The sequence below is a fragment of the Symphalangus syndactylus genome, chromosome 4 (genome assembly GCF_028878055.3).
Source record: "Symphalangus syndactylus isolate Jambi chromosome 4, NHGRI_mSymSyn1-v2.1_pri, whole genome shotgun sequence".
Lineage (NCBI taxonomy): Eukaryota > Metazoa > Chordata > Mammalia > Primates > Hylobatidae > Symphalangus > Symphalangus syndactylus.
Window position 1 is genome coordinate 25,612,191 of NC_072426.2, and position 13,435 is coordinate 25,625,625.

A 13,435-nucleotide genomic window follows, 5' to 3' on the forward strand; every position below is an offset into this window, starting at 1 on the left:
AGGCGAGCAGATAATCTGAAGTCAAGGAGTTCAAGACCAGCCTGGCCAACATAGTGAAACCCTGCCTCTACTAAAAATACAAAAATTAGCCATGCATGGTGGCATGCACCTGTAGTCCCAACTACTCAGGAGAATCGCTGGAACCCGGGAGGCAGAGGTTGCAGTGAGCTGAGATCATGCCACTGCACTCCAGCCTGGGTGACAGAGCAAGACTCTGTCTCAAAAAAAAAAGAAAAGAAAAAAGAAAATCAATGGGTTTTGCAAGTTGAAGAACCCCCATAAAGTGAAATTGAGACAGTGTAAAAGAAAGGCTAGAGATTTTGCCTAAATAATCCAGATGGATTATCTGCATTAGCTGTTCTTCATCTTTTGGGATCGCAGACTCTTTTAAGAATTTGTTGTCTATAATAGCACTTTGCGAGGCCGAGGCAGGAGGATTACTTGAGGAAAGGAATTCAAGATCAGCCTGGGCAATACTGTGAGACCCTATCCCTGGGCAACATAGAGATTTGTCTTATCTCTACAAAACAAATTTAGAAATTTGCCAGGCATGGTGGTACATGCCTGTAGTCCCAGCTACCCAGGAGGCAGAGGTGGAAGGATTGCTTGAATTCAGGAGTTCAAGGCTTCAGTGAGCTATGATCATGCCACTGCACTCCAGCCTGGGTGATGGAGCAAGACCCTGTTTCTAAAAAATAAAAAAAGGGAAAAAACAGAATCTATCAAAAGCTATAAATTCTCAACCCAGGAAAACGCTCCTTCCTTCCCTTATCAAAACACAAACATTTTTACCTCTAGGATTTTTTGTTAGCCCACCCTGAAGTCCTAGATCTCAGGCTAAGGACCTCTGATTTCCATTAACACTGACCTCTGCAACAACTTCCACCACCCTGGTATTTTTCTTTATGAAAGGAACACTTGTCCAAGGTCAACAGCACCTTGTTGTCTGTAATGAGGCCCCCTCGTTCAATGTATTTCACTTGTCTTTTGGCCACAGCTCTGTTCACATGCTCAAAATCAACCTCTTGCTCATGGCTAGCTGCTAAGTCCAACGACCTTTACTTCAGGCAGTCGGTGTTCAGCATGTGTCAAAATCAAGACATCAAGATAAAAGTCAGCCTTCCTTGTAGACCATCAGGCCTTGTAGATTCTATTGGAAAGGACATCAGGACAGCAGACTGGTATGTAAGGAGCACTGGGCCAGGAGTCCTAAGATTCTGGACTCTGGTCTTGCGCTTTCACTTATGAATGTTATGAGCAAATCACTTAATCTGAGGCAGTTTCCTCATCTGTAAAGTGGGATAATAATTGCTGCCTGTTTTCTAGGGCTTTTGTGAGGATCAAATGAAATAATGCCTGAGAAAACGCTTTGAAAACAGAGACGTGGTATAGAGATATGCATTATTATTTTTGTTGTTAAAGCAAGCTAGAAGTAAACCAAGTGTCTTTGGGGAATATTATTTAATCTGAGAAGTGAAGGATTCAGGTTGTGGGGTGTTATCTGTCACAGCAAAAGAATAAGGGAAGAGGGCCCATGCTGATCAGTCTTTGAGTTCTGATTCTGAGTTCATGCCCCATTCCCCAGGCAAAGGCACAAACACAGGACATGAACATCTTTCCCAAAAAAGGCCATCTTATTTGATTTTTCTTCCTAAAAGGCCTGGAGCCCTGCTCAGTATTACAAATTCAGTGTGACTCTACCCCTACTCCTTCCCCACTTAGCAGCCATTCCCCAAAGGTCTTGAAATAGATAAGTTTATTTGATAATTTCAGGCAGTTCTAGGAAGGAAATGATCACAGAAGGGTCCGGAAGTCTTCTCAATAACACATGCTTCTGAGCTTGACCAGACTGGCTTTCTAAAAGCCATTCAGCTCGTGGCCAGAAAGCTGCCTTAATGCTCTTTTGTTAGAGTGGAGTGGGTGAAACCATTTTAATATATTTCATGTGTGGGCATGAACATTGACACTTTAGCATGCACCAAAGAAAGCAGTTGTTGCAATAATGCTTGACATGAGCAACCTGGAGGGTGGAGGGTGCCATGGAGGTCAGCAACATGTGCTGACCTCATCTTGGCTGCCCTAGGAATGTCCCTAGCAGTTGGCAATGGTACTTCTGAGTGCTACCTTCTGAATATCAGCACCAGCAAAGAGCAAGTGGAAGTGAAACAGACTTGTCTTTCTCTTGGCTTTAGATCATTTTTCAGTTCCTTAGTTTTAAAGGAATAACCTTCGAGAACAACCAAAAAATCCTAAAAATGGAAGCTTAAACGTAATAGAATGGAGCACACTGTAAATGATCCAAATAGTTTTGCAATAAGATTTGCAAACCAAAGGCTAACTTCCTGTTCCTGCAAAACTTCTGGGAAAGATTTTTTTTTTTCTTTAACAACAAAGAGTAAGAAACAACAACAAAAACATACCATCTAGCAGGGTGTCAAAGTGCATAACCTGTAAGTACTCCTTCTCCCGCATGAAACCTTTGAGGGGAGTGGCCCAGCCTTCGCTCAAAACCTGGACCCACTGGAGATCCAGCTGCAAAACACAAAAAGTAGTTGAACATTTTCATAAGTTCTGTTTTCCAGGCATCTGGCCCCAGGGAAGTCCTTTCTTATTCAGTTAACAGGAGGATGAGGGCAGAACCTTCTTTGTTTTAAGTGTCCCCATCTGTTATGCTAACCCATGATCTAAGGGCCAGAAATATTTAAGTTTGGAAATTTCCTATGAAATAGTGGTGAAAACATTTTGTATTGAGATGACTTATTTGAACATTTTTAGGTTGTATCTATTCTCAAAATGTGCAACTGAGTTGAAAATTCACTGTTTATTCTTTCTTTCTTTTATCCACAAAAATCCGGGTTTGGCTATATTTTTCTACCAGATGTACTTACTGGTACAATGACAGCTATGTAAAATTGTCCAATGCAAACACAGAAGTTATTTTCCCAGTTACCTCCATACATGGCATTGATCAGCTGCCTTGTGGCAATTCTTGGTGAGAGATTTCTTTGGAGAAGAGGTTAAAAAAAACTTGGAAAAAAAGGAGTGTTTTATTTATGGACATTACGTGCACCTTATTTATACTTTTCTTATTGTTAAGAGTAATTGTAAATAAATTATAATGACTGATATTAAGCCTAATTATTTGACCAGTCTGCACCCACTTACCTTAGTAATTGATAATGAAGGGAGAGTTTCAGCCTCAGCTCGGACGTGGTCAAGTTTGTTTTCCGGCACAAAGAGTTCGTGGATATCTTTGATTATAGTATAGGGTACGATGTTCTGAAATGAAACAGCATCGGTAAAAACTTGAAAAATGTAAAAAGAATGCTTCAGTAAAGAGGCATAGATTGTCTTTCATGATTTTATTAAACATATAAAAAAAGACAACCGGTTCACCTACCTGCTCTTGCAGAAGTTCCACTACCTGGTGGACACAGTCACTCACTGTGGACAAATTGGTTTTAAGCACACGCTCAGGAGTTTCAGGTTTCTCATAATCAGAATCAATACCTGTAAATCCTGCAAAGCATATGGGTGACAATCATCGCATCTGTATTGACATAACTTTTTTAATCAATAAGGCAAAACACATGTTGGAATAATGTATTAAACTGAAAATTCACATTTTAACAGAAAAGGTCAAACAGCCATCCTTGACTTCTAGCCATAAGTAAGAAAATATATAGCTGTATTTTCAATATGGAGAGCCCCAAATTGTCAACAAAATCTGGCTGGCTAAGTTGAAGCCCTCTATAGATGATTACAATCAAAAAGGAAGACAAGAATAAGGAAGAACTGTGAAACACTCCTCTACACACACACACTCACATATAAATATCCATTCTAGTTCTCTGAACTTTATTGCTTATGGCTGAGATGACAATTCTTAAAAATAAAACCCTACCTTTTAATAAGCCTCTGGGCATACTGAATATATCATGGTGATAAAAAGTTGTGCATGTTATATGCAGTTTTGGAAAACAGGGTTTGAAACTGAAGGCAGATTTCTGAGGACAGAATAAGGACTGACAGCCTACGTAACTGGTAAAGATGCTGCTAACCAATTCTCTTACCTTTAATCTCCCCAGCTCTGGCCCTTTTGTAGAGGCCTTTTACGTCTCTGCTTTCACAAATATTTAGAGGTGCATCTACAAATATTTCAAAGAATGGCAGCCCTGCTGATTCATGTATTTTGCGGGCATTCTCACGATCCTGAAAAGCAGTATGATTAAGAATGTAAAAAGAGGTTTCACGGTGAAATTCTAAATCACAAAACACTGTGTACTTTGGTTTTCAATAGCCTTGAGATAACAGTGGGGTTTGTGCTTTGCAGAGCGCTTGAGAGAAAGTCCAGAAATTTCACTCTGGTAAACACAGCTCTCTCAAGGACTTTCACAGAAAACCATGGAAAATAGGCCCTCTTAGCAGGAAAGCACTGGCCATATGGGAGCATTTCATTCAAAGGATGTGTTCTAAGCTACATCTGATGTTTGGCTCCCAGAAATTTCCTGATTTAAAAGAAGAGTGACACTCCACCTCAGTGACGTCAGCATTAAACACATAGAACCCAAAGCTTTGGCCGTGAACTGCCCTTTTCTTTAGCTAGATCCTTTTTCCAACAACTAAAATTACAAAGCTTTAGAGTTCCTCTTGTTTAACTTTCTCTTCCCTTCGACTCTGACCAAATGTTCCTTATAATTGTGAACATGGAAGGGTTTATGTCTACTGGTGCCCTGGCATCTGGAAAGGAAGGAACTCTCTTTATGTAACCAATATTAAACAGAGGAAATGAGAGAGCCTGTTACTGGGGGAAGAAATAGTCGGGAAATTGAAAGGAGACATTCTTATGCCCTCCTTCTCTGATTCCTTCCCCTAGCTGTTGGAGAGCACTTGCACTGTGTGTGGGAATCGTGTGCAGTGCCCTTTTTTTTTTTTTTTTTTACCTTTGCGAATGGAGAAATAAAGCTGGTAATGCAGACCAGACCAGCGTCAGCAAACAGCTTAGCCACCTCAGCAATCCGGCGGATATTTTCCTCTCTGTCCCCAGGAGAGAATCCGAGATTTCTGTTAAGGCCATGACGGACGTTGTCCCCATCCAGGGAGTAACAAGGGATGGCATGCGAGACAAGGTACTCCTCCAGGGCAAAACTTATCGTTGTTTTTCCAGCGCCAGAGAGACCTGTTCAGAACAGATAAAGCAGACTGACATCAGCCTGGATAGTTTAAGATGACAAACTGTGAACTAATCTAGTAATTTTAAATATAACTAAATCTTGAAAAAAAAAAAAAAAAGAAAGAAATCAGTGTAGTTGACTACAAGGCAAGTACTTAAATTTCTCTCAAATTTTGAAATAACTATTTGTCCTGTGTTAGGATTATAGCTTTTCAAAGCAAGCAGGCTTCACAAATAGGGAGATTTGGGGGCTACATGTGGTCCTCGATGTGTTCTGTTTGGGCTGCAGAGTGTTTTAAAGATTAGAAAGTTGTCATACAGGCTGGGCATGGTGGTGGCTCATGCCTGTAATCCCAGCATTTTGGGAGGCCAAGGTGGGAGGATCACTTGAGCCCAGGAGTTCAAAACTAGCCTGGGAAACATAGTGAAACCCTGCATTTACAAAAAACAAAAAAAAATTAGCTGGGTGTGGTGGTGCACACCTGTGGTCCCAGCTACTCAGGAGGCTGAGGTAGGAAGACTCCTTGAGCCTGGGAAGTCAAGGCTGCCGTGAGCCGTGATGGCACCACTACACTCCAACCTGTGTAACAGAGCGAGGCTTTGTCTCCAAAGCAAAAAGGACGTTGTGTATACAAATCCAGATTCTGTATTCTCTTGAAAAAATCAAAAGATGTGGTGGCAATGGTCTCATATCACCTTCAAAGTCAGCAATCAGCTGGAATGGAGGGAAACAGCCAGCCCCTGGAGACTGGTAAGTCCACCTCCCTTGTGGATGCCACTGAACAACAGTCTCACAGAGCCCGCATGCTGTCCTTTGGCTTTGAGATGTTTCCAAAATGACTCTCAAAACATAAAGACAGGAAGCCGGCCTGAGCTAGGGAGCAGATGTATTTAGAGCTGCCATATGTCACACTCTAAGGTGTAAAGATTCTCTAGAGTCTTTATATGAGAAAAGAGTTACCATGTGGCTTCCACCATGGTTTCAAAGCACAATGATCAGGAACACACTTTGTAATTTCCATATGAGGAGGAACATAAGAAGAAACGGAAAGAAACACAACCTGCCAAAATTATTTAACAGTTTAAATCTGAACTACCCTAAAGGCTAGCACTCTAAAAAAAAAATGAATCCTTTAGGATTTTAGGATCTTTGTCTTAAAGATCTCTGAACCTAAGAATATTTCATGGTGCCAAGTCTCTGTCCGACAGCACCTGGGCATGACAGAGGAAAAAAGCCAAGAGGTTCATACAGAGAAGACAACAGGAGGAAAGAGGAAAAAAGGCAGAAAAAGCAGGAATGAAGGACAGACAGAGGAAGGAGGATTTGGGGGGGAAAGGTGATCTGCAAAAGGTAAATAGTCTCCATACTTTTAGTTATATTTTAAAGTCATGCCCTTGGCTTTGACAGAGGACCATTAGAAGAAACGGCTGTATGAAGAACGTGTCAATACTAACTTCATCAAATCATTTTTGAAGGTATTGTCTGTAATTGTTATTCCTTTTCATTTAAATAAAGACATAGGTGATAAATTCTTCTTAGTGTTTATGTCAGGTTGTGGGGTAGGGGAAGTGGCACTCCTGAATCTCTGGTGTGTTCTCTCATGTCAGAAAATGAGAGAAATAACAGAATGTCCTTCCATTTTGCTTCAGCTCTCAGGAAACTAAGAGCTCAATTACAGTAAGTATATGTAACCAGATTGTTGGCATGTCTACTTTCATACATTGAGGTAACACTAATTACAGTTACTGACAACTTAACTATGTGCCAGGCACTGTGCAAAGCGCATTTGTCTTTTATTGATTTAGTTCTATGGACACCTCCATAAGTCAGGTACTGTCTTTATTCTCATTGTACAAATAAGAAAACTGAGGCTTAGAGAGCCTAACTGGCTTGTCCAAAGTCACACAGCTCATGGAGGTGGAGTTGGGGCTAAAATCTGAGTCTATGGATTTAAAGTATTTTGTTTCTTCTGGTCTGCCTGGTCAACAGCCTACCTTTGTAACATAAGAATAAAAAATAAATTAGAAAAAGATGATTTTTTAATTTAATTTAATTTTTTATTTTTTGAGATGGAGTCTCATTCCGTCACCCAGGCTGGAGTGCAGTGGCGGATCTCGGCTCCCTGCAACTTCCGCCTCCTGTGTTCAAGTGATTCTCCTGCCTCAGCTTCCCGAGCAGCTGGGATTACAGGCATGCACCACCACGCCTGGCTAATTTTTGTCTTTTTAGTAGAGAAACAGGGTTTTGCTATGTTGGCCAGGCTGGTCTTGAACTCCTGATGTCAGGTGATCCACCCGTCTTGGCCTCCCAAAGTGTTGGGATTATAGGCAAGAGCTACCAAGCCCGGCCTTGATTTTTTAAAATGTGCCATCTAGGCCGGGCGCGGTGGCTCAAGCCTGTAATCCCAGCACTTTGGGAGGCCGAGGCGGGCGGATCACGAGGTCAGGAGATCGAGACCATCCTGGCTAACACGGTGAAACCCCGTCTCTACTAAAAATACAAAAAATTAGCCGGGCATGTTGGCGGGTGCCTGTAGTCGCAGCTACTCGGGAGGCTGAGGCAGGAGAATGGCGTGAACCCGGGAGGCGGAGCTTGCGGTGAGCCGAGATCGCGCCACTGCACTCCAGCCTGGGGGACAGAGAAAGACTCCGTCTCAAAAAAAAAAAAAAAATAATAAAATAAAATAAAATAAAATGTGCCATCTATTCTTTTCTTCCTCTAATGAAGAAATAATTCATTTTAAGAGTAAAGAAGGAGAAAGTATACCCTTTAGATATGTTTCTCTTCTAGCAATTCTCTTTTTCTTTTCAAGGGGTGTCACATTAGAGAAAATGGACTTTGTGTGTATAGCCCAACACGAAAGTTGTTTTCACCAGTGATCTTCCCATGAAGGGAAACATATAACAGGAGGGGATCTTCTAGAATACAGCTGTACCTACTGCTCAAATTATGTCTCTTGGGGGGAGTTGAGGTAAACATTTCAGGAGTAATGACAGAAGGATGGTGCATATTTGAGCACAGCAGGTTCCTTGCTCACTGTCTGTCCTTGCACTGGAGGCTGTAGAAAGTTGTTCTGATACACAGTCCAGGCATGAATGAAACCAGGAAACCAAAGGCACAAGGCAAAAACTTGAAGAGGACAAGAATGAGGCCAGCTGGGACAGAAAAGGGCAAAGATTTAGGACAGCAAGAAAAGATGCAAGGCAGGTCCCCACCTGCCAGATTGTTTAGAATGAGCTCCAGGTTAGAAAACATCATTTTATAACCTGAATAAACATAGTTTTGTAGGTGGGCTCATTCCATTTGAAAACTGTTGTCTATGAAATGAACTTGGTTTTTCCTTTTGAGTCCAGAAATAATTTTGTCTACCTTGGACTCAGAGTACAAGGTAACAGCCTAGGGCCAGCTATTGGGAGTCAGGTTCTAATTCCAGTTCTGTCACTAATTCTTAGCTTTGACATTCTGTGGCTATAAAAACACAAGGAAAGGGAGAGTCATTCAGTCACTTCAGCAGCAGCGAGTTATTTCTGTAAACAAGGGCAATCCTCAGCCAAATGGAAATTACTAGTTTTCCTTCTTGTACATATTCTTATGTTTGTTTGTTGTTTATATAGTAAGTGAAATAGTCTCCTAGGATGTCAAAACATTAGGCAACAATAATGAATATCTCTAAATATCCAAAACCTTATGGACAGCCAAATGCTTGATGTCAAATTAGGAAAGCTTCATTCATAACTGCCAGTGAATATGTTTAGGGATGAATATGAGAATTATTGAAGTGAATATGTTTAGGGATGAATATGAGAATTATTGAATCCCTTAGCACTGAAAGGGGATGTCATAATCATCTTGTCCCATCCTTTCCTGCCAAAGAGGAGAAAAGTGACAACTAGAGACTTTCACAGTTGACTTGATCAGACTCTTATTTCTATAGTTGACCTTGACTCTATTTCTCACTGATGGTAGAGTTAGGACTAACACCCAGGCTTTCTACTACATCTCCCAGCCTCCTTCTAATGAAAAACAAGCATGTAATACGTTACACTAATTTCCATAAAATTGTGTCGCACATCAGTTTGCAATTTATACATATATATATATCTGAACATGACATACCTGTTAGCCACACGGTACATCCTCGGAACCCACCCCTTGTTCCAACCACTTGCCCTCTCTTATTCCTGCTCACATGGTGGGCCTGATAGACTACATTGGTGGATTTCTGCTGGTTCTCCTATAAAATAAGACAAAACCAAGCACAGTATTAATAAAACACATATTCTTCACTGGAGCCAATATAAATCCATCTTAAACTTTTAATTGCAAAACTGATACATGTAACAACTTATATAAAAAATATTTTGAAAGAGACTCACCTTTTTCCATTCTAATATAATTTTTTTCATTTCTGCAGATTAACCTGAGCCATTAGCTACATGTATATATATATTTTTCTTAGCTGTGAGTCTACATACCTAAGTTACTCATTCTGCATTCACTTAATGTTATTCATAAGCAGTTTTGCTTCCATAAAATAATTATTTTTAAATTACAGCATCATATCTCATTGATTCATGCAACACAATCTGTTAAATAATACAATTATAATGCAATTGCATATTACATTAATAGTCTTCAACAACTGTATCTCTTCTATCATTGGAAAACAGAATAACATTTATTAATTCTATTAATTTAGAAATAAACATTGCCTCTAGAATACTCATCATGGTCCTTTGAGAGTATAATTCAAACTGGACAATTTTTGATTTTATGTAATAGTTCTGGTTGCATGACCTTTTAACATTTGCACCTTAGAGGAATGTCATCGTTTCAATGAATGCATGTTCTCCCCAAATCCTATGGTCTTGAACTGAGAACCCAAATACTCCAGCAGCTGAGGAAATACTACGGTGGGAGTGGTTGATCCCCAGTCCCTATAGAGCCAGAGAAAGGCCCAGATCGCAGTGAAAAGGGTTAAAGTCAGTAATATCCCTGTTGCTCCCATTCAGACATCAGAGACAAGGCAAGAGTGAAGTCCCTGAACACAAAGGGCTACTTCTTCACAAGAACTAAACTCTGTTTCCACTTTCTCAAGGGTCAGTGTATGAACTTTTTAATCTTTCAAAAAGCCCAGCAGAAACGGAAATGTACTAGTTATTAGGTTTGGAAGCTAATTCAAATATCAAATGTCTTTATTTTGGCTGTAATAAAATCAGCTTAGTGAGGTAAGAGACTATCTGATCCTGATTCTAAACTTTGACTAGGAGGTACAAGTCTGATGAATAAAAAAGGTAAAGTGAGCCAACAAACACAGTTTTTGGTAGATTTAAAAGAAAATAACATGTGATCCAAGGGGGAAAAAATCCATAATAATGGTTAAATTAAAAGGTTAGGAACTACCCATAGATGTCTGCGGTGTGTAATTGAATTTCTAATGACAGAATCCAGGTTTCTGAACTGTAAAAATCTATGAGCCTTTTAAATATTACACTTGCATACCCACCAGAGCTAAGAAACCACCAACTTTTTTTAGCAAGAGCTAGAGGATTTTCGAAAACTCTGTCAGGAGCAGTGGCTTGTAATCCCAGCACTTTGGGAGGTCAAGGCAGGAGGATTGCTTAAGCTCAGGAGTTTGAGATCAGCCTGGGCAACATAGTGAGACCTCATCTCTATGAAAAATAAAAACATATTAGCCAGGCATGGTGGCATATGCCTGTAGTCCCAGCTACTGGAGAGGCTGAGGTGGGAGGATCACTTGAACCCAGGAGGCCAGGGTTGCAGTGAGCCATGATTGCACCACTGTACTCCAGCCTGGGCAACAGAGCAAGACCCTGTCTCAAAAAAAAAAAGAAAAGAAAAGAAAAAAAAGAAATGAAAACTCACCTCTTTTTGCTTTGGGAAATAGAAACTTTGGGAAAATAGAAACTAAGGAGGGCTACAACTAGAACTGTTTGGCAGTTTACATAAGATGACAGATATGAACATGCAAATGGCAAAGTTCTCTATAAATGTGAATACAGATGATTCACTGTAGACAACCCCCAAACCAGATAGGCTGGAATCTGCTGGATTGGGACCAGGAAAATGGCTTCAAGACTTAGGGGGTCCTACTGGCCTTTCAGTGTCAAATTAGGAAAGCCCCATTTATAACTGCTGATAAATGTCTTTATATGAGAATTATTGAATTCCTTAGAGCTAGAAAGGGATGTCATAATCAACTTGTCCCATCCTTTCTTGCCTGGCCCTTTAGGGGTGCTAAGAAAGGCAGAGCACAGCGTGGGGATGGGCCTGCTAGTGAGACAGAGCCAGGCAGAGGGGCCAATGGTCAGGGAACAGGCATTATCAGTGTCAGAAGGGGCCAAAAGGAAGGTGGTTAAAGGCACAGTGGGATCAGCTAGGTGAAGTTACCTAAAACCCTCTAAAGCTAGATGTTCTGCTCATCCATTAAGCAAATCTGGTCAGAACCCAACACTTGGAAGTGGCTGTGCATAGTCCCAGAATGCAGCAGATGAGACAGCAGTGATGGCTTACACTAGAGGGCTCATAAATGGGGACAAATTAGGCCACTCCATGAGATAGTCTAGCAGTATCTCCCCTGGGTGAACAAATCCCCTGAAGGTATTCTGTTTTGGGCTTTGTTGTTGTTGTTGTTGTTCGAGACAGGGAATTACTCCATCACCCCGACTGGAGTTCAGTGGTGCAATCAGGCCTCACTGCAGCCTTGAACTCCCAGGATCCAGCTATCCTCCAACCCCAGCCCTAAAAGTAGCTGGGACTACAGGTACACATCATCATACCTGGTTAATTTTTTTATTTTTATTTTTTGTACAGATAGGATCTCACCTTGTTGCCCAGGCTGATCTCCAATTCCTGGGCCCAAGTGATACTCCCACCTCAGCCTTCCAAAGTACTGGGATTACAGGCATAAGCCACCATGTCCAGTCCCCTGAAGGTATTCTGCGTCCTTGGTGCCAAGCATATGTGATTCCTTCAAGGATAGCATTTAAATATCCTTTTTTAAATTTCCTTGTTAATTAATGCCATTAAGTTCAAGAACATGGTGTCTGAATATCAGATCCAAAAGTCAGTTCACTTGATTATTCATTGATTCTTTCACTAAATGTTTATTGAGCTCCTACTCAGTGCCAGTGGCAATCTGAAGCACTGGAAATATCGTACTAAACAAGGAAGAATCCCTGGCATCATTCTGGGGAGAAAGACAAACAAAAAGATGAGGTAACTGGGGCTCCACTCCCTGAGGGAGAGGGTTTTATATACACACACACACACACACACACACATATATATATATACCATGTGAAGAAATGTAAAGCACACTGGCAACTGAGTAATAAAAAGACAACCCGGCTGGACGCGGTGGCTCACGCCTGTAATCCCAGCACTTCGGGAGGCTGAGGCGGGCAGATTGTGAGGTCAGGAGTTCGAGAGTAGCCTGGCCAATATGGTGAAACCCCGTCACTACTAAAAATACAAAAATTAGCTGGGCGTGGTGGCACTTGCTTGTAATCCCAGCTACTTGGGAGGCTGAGGCAGAAGTATCGCTTGAACCCGGGAGGCGGAGGTTGCAGTGACCCGAGATCATGCCACTACACTCCAGCCTGGGTGACAGAGTGAGACTCCATCTCAAAAAAAAAAAAGAAAACCCAATGTTTTAAAATGGAAAAAGATTTGAACAGTCACTTTACAAAGGAAGATATACACAAGGCCAGTAAAGAACCATGAAGTGCTTTATGTCATTAGTCATCCAGAAGAATGCAAATTAAAACTAAAATGAGAGGTCACTGATAACATCTAATGGCAGCAAGGATGTGCTCTCATATTTTGATGGTGGAGGTATGAAGTGGGACAATCATCCTGGGAAAAAGCCCTGACATTTACATTTACCTTCCCCATGACTCAGCAATTCCATTGATAGATATCTATTCAAGAGAAATAAAATGTGTCCACAAAAAGACTTGCACTAGAATGTTCTTAGCAACTTTATTTGACTCAAAACTGGAAACAGCCAAGTATCCATCAATAGGAAAATAGAAAATAACCCAACTCAAAGTGTAGAATACTTATATAATGGTTATACTATTCAATAATCAAAAGGAATGGACTATTAATACATGCAATATGGATGATAATGAATGGAAAACATTAGGCTGAGTCAAAGAAGACTTATCCAAAAAAACTACATATTATATATGATTCTATTTGTATGAAGTCCCAAAATACAGAAAACTAATGCACTA

General features: G+C 40.8%; 1 protein-coding gene across 2 annotated transcripts in view; it reads right to left on the reverse strand.

Annotated features, from left to right (window-relative positions):
- The window catches only part of PAPSS2 (3'-phosphoadenosine 5'-phosphosulfate synthase 2), a 95,607-nt gene that overhangs the window by 35,607 nt on the left and 46,565 nt on the right, over nt 1-13,435 (reverse strand). For both annotated transcript variants that reach the window (XM_055274310.2, XM_055274309.2), the window contains exons 2-7: nt 9,291-9,408; nt 4,944-5,179; nt 4,074-4,212; nt 3,401-3,519; nt 3,166-3,279; nt 2,421-2,532 (exon numbers count right to left, since the gene is read on the reverse strand). In XM_055274310.2, coding sequence (XP_055130285.1) covers nt 2,421-2,532; nt 3,166-3,279; nt 3,401-3,519; nt 4,074-4,212; nt 4,944-5,179; nt 9,291-9,408 — 838 coding nt within the window. The remainder of the gene's footprint in view (nt 1-2,420; nt 2,533-3,165; nt 3,280-3,400; nt 3,520-4,073; nt 4,213-4,943; nt 5,180-9,290; nt 9,409-13,435) is intronic.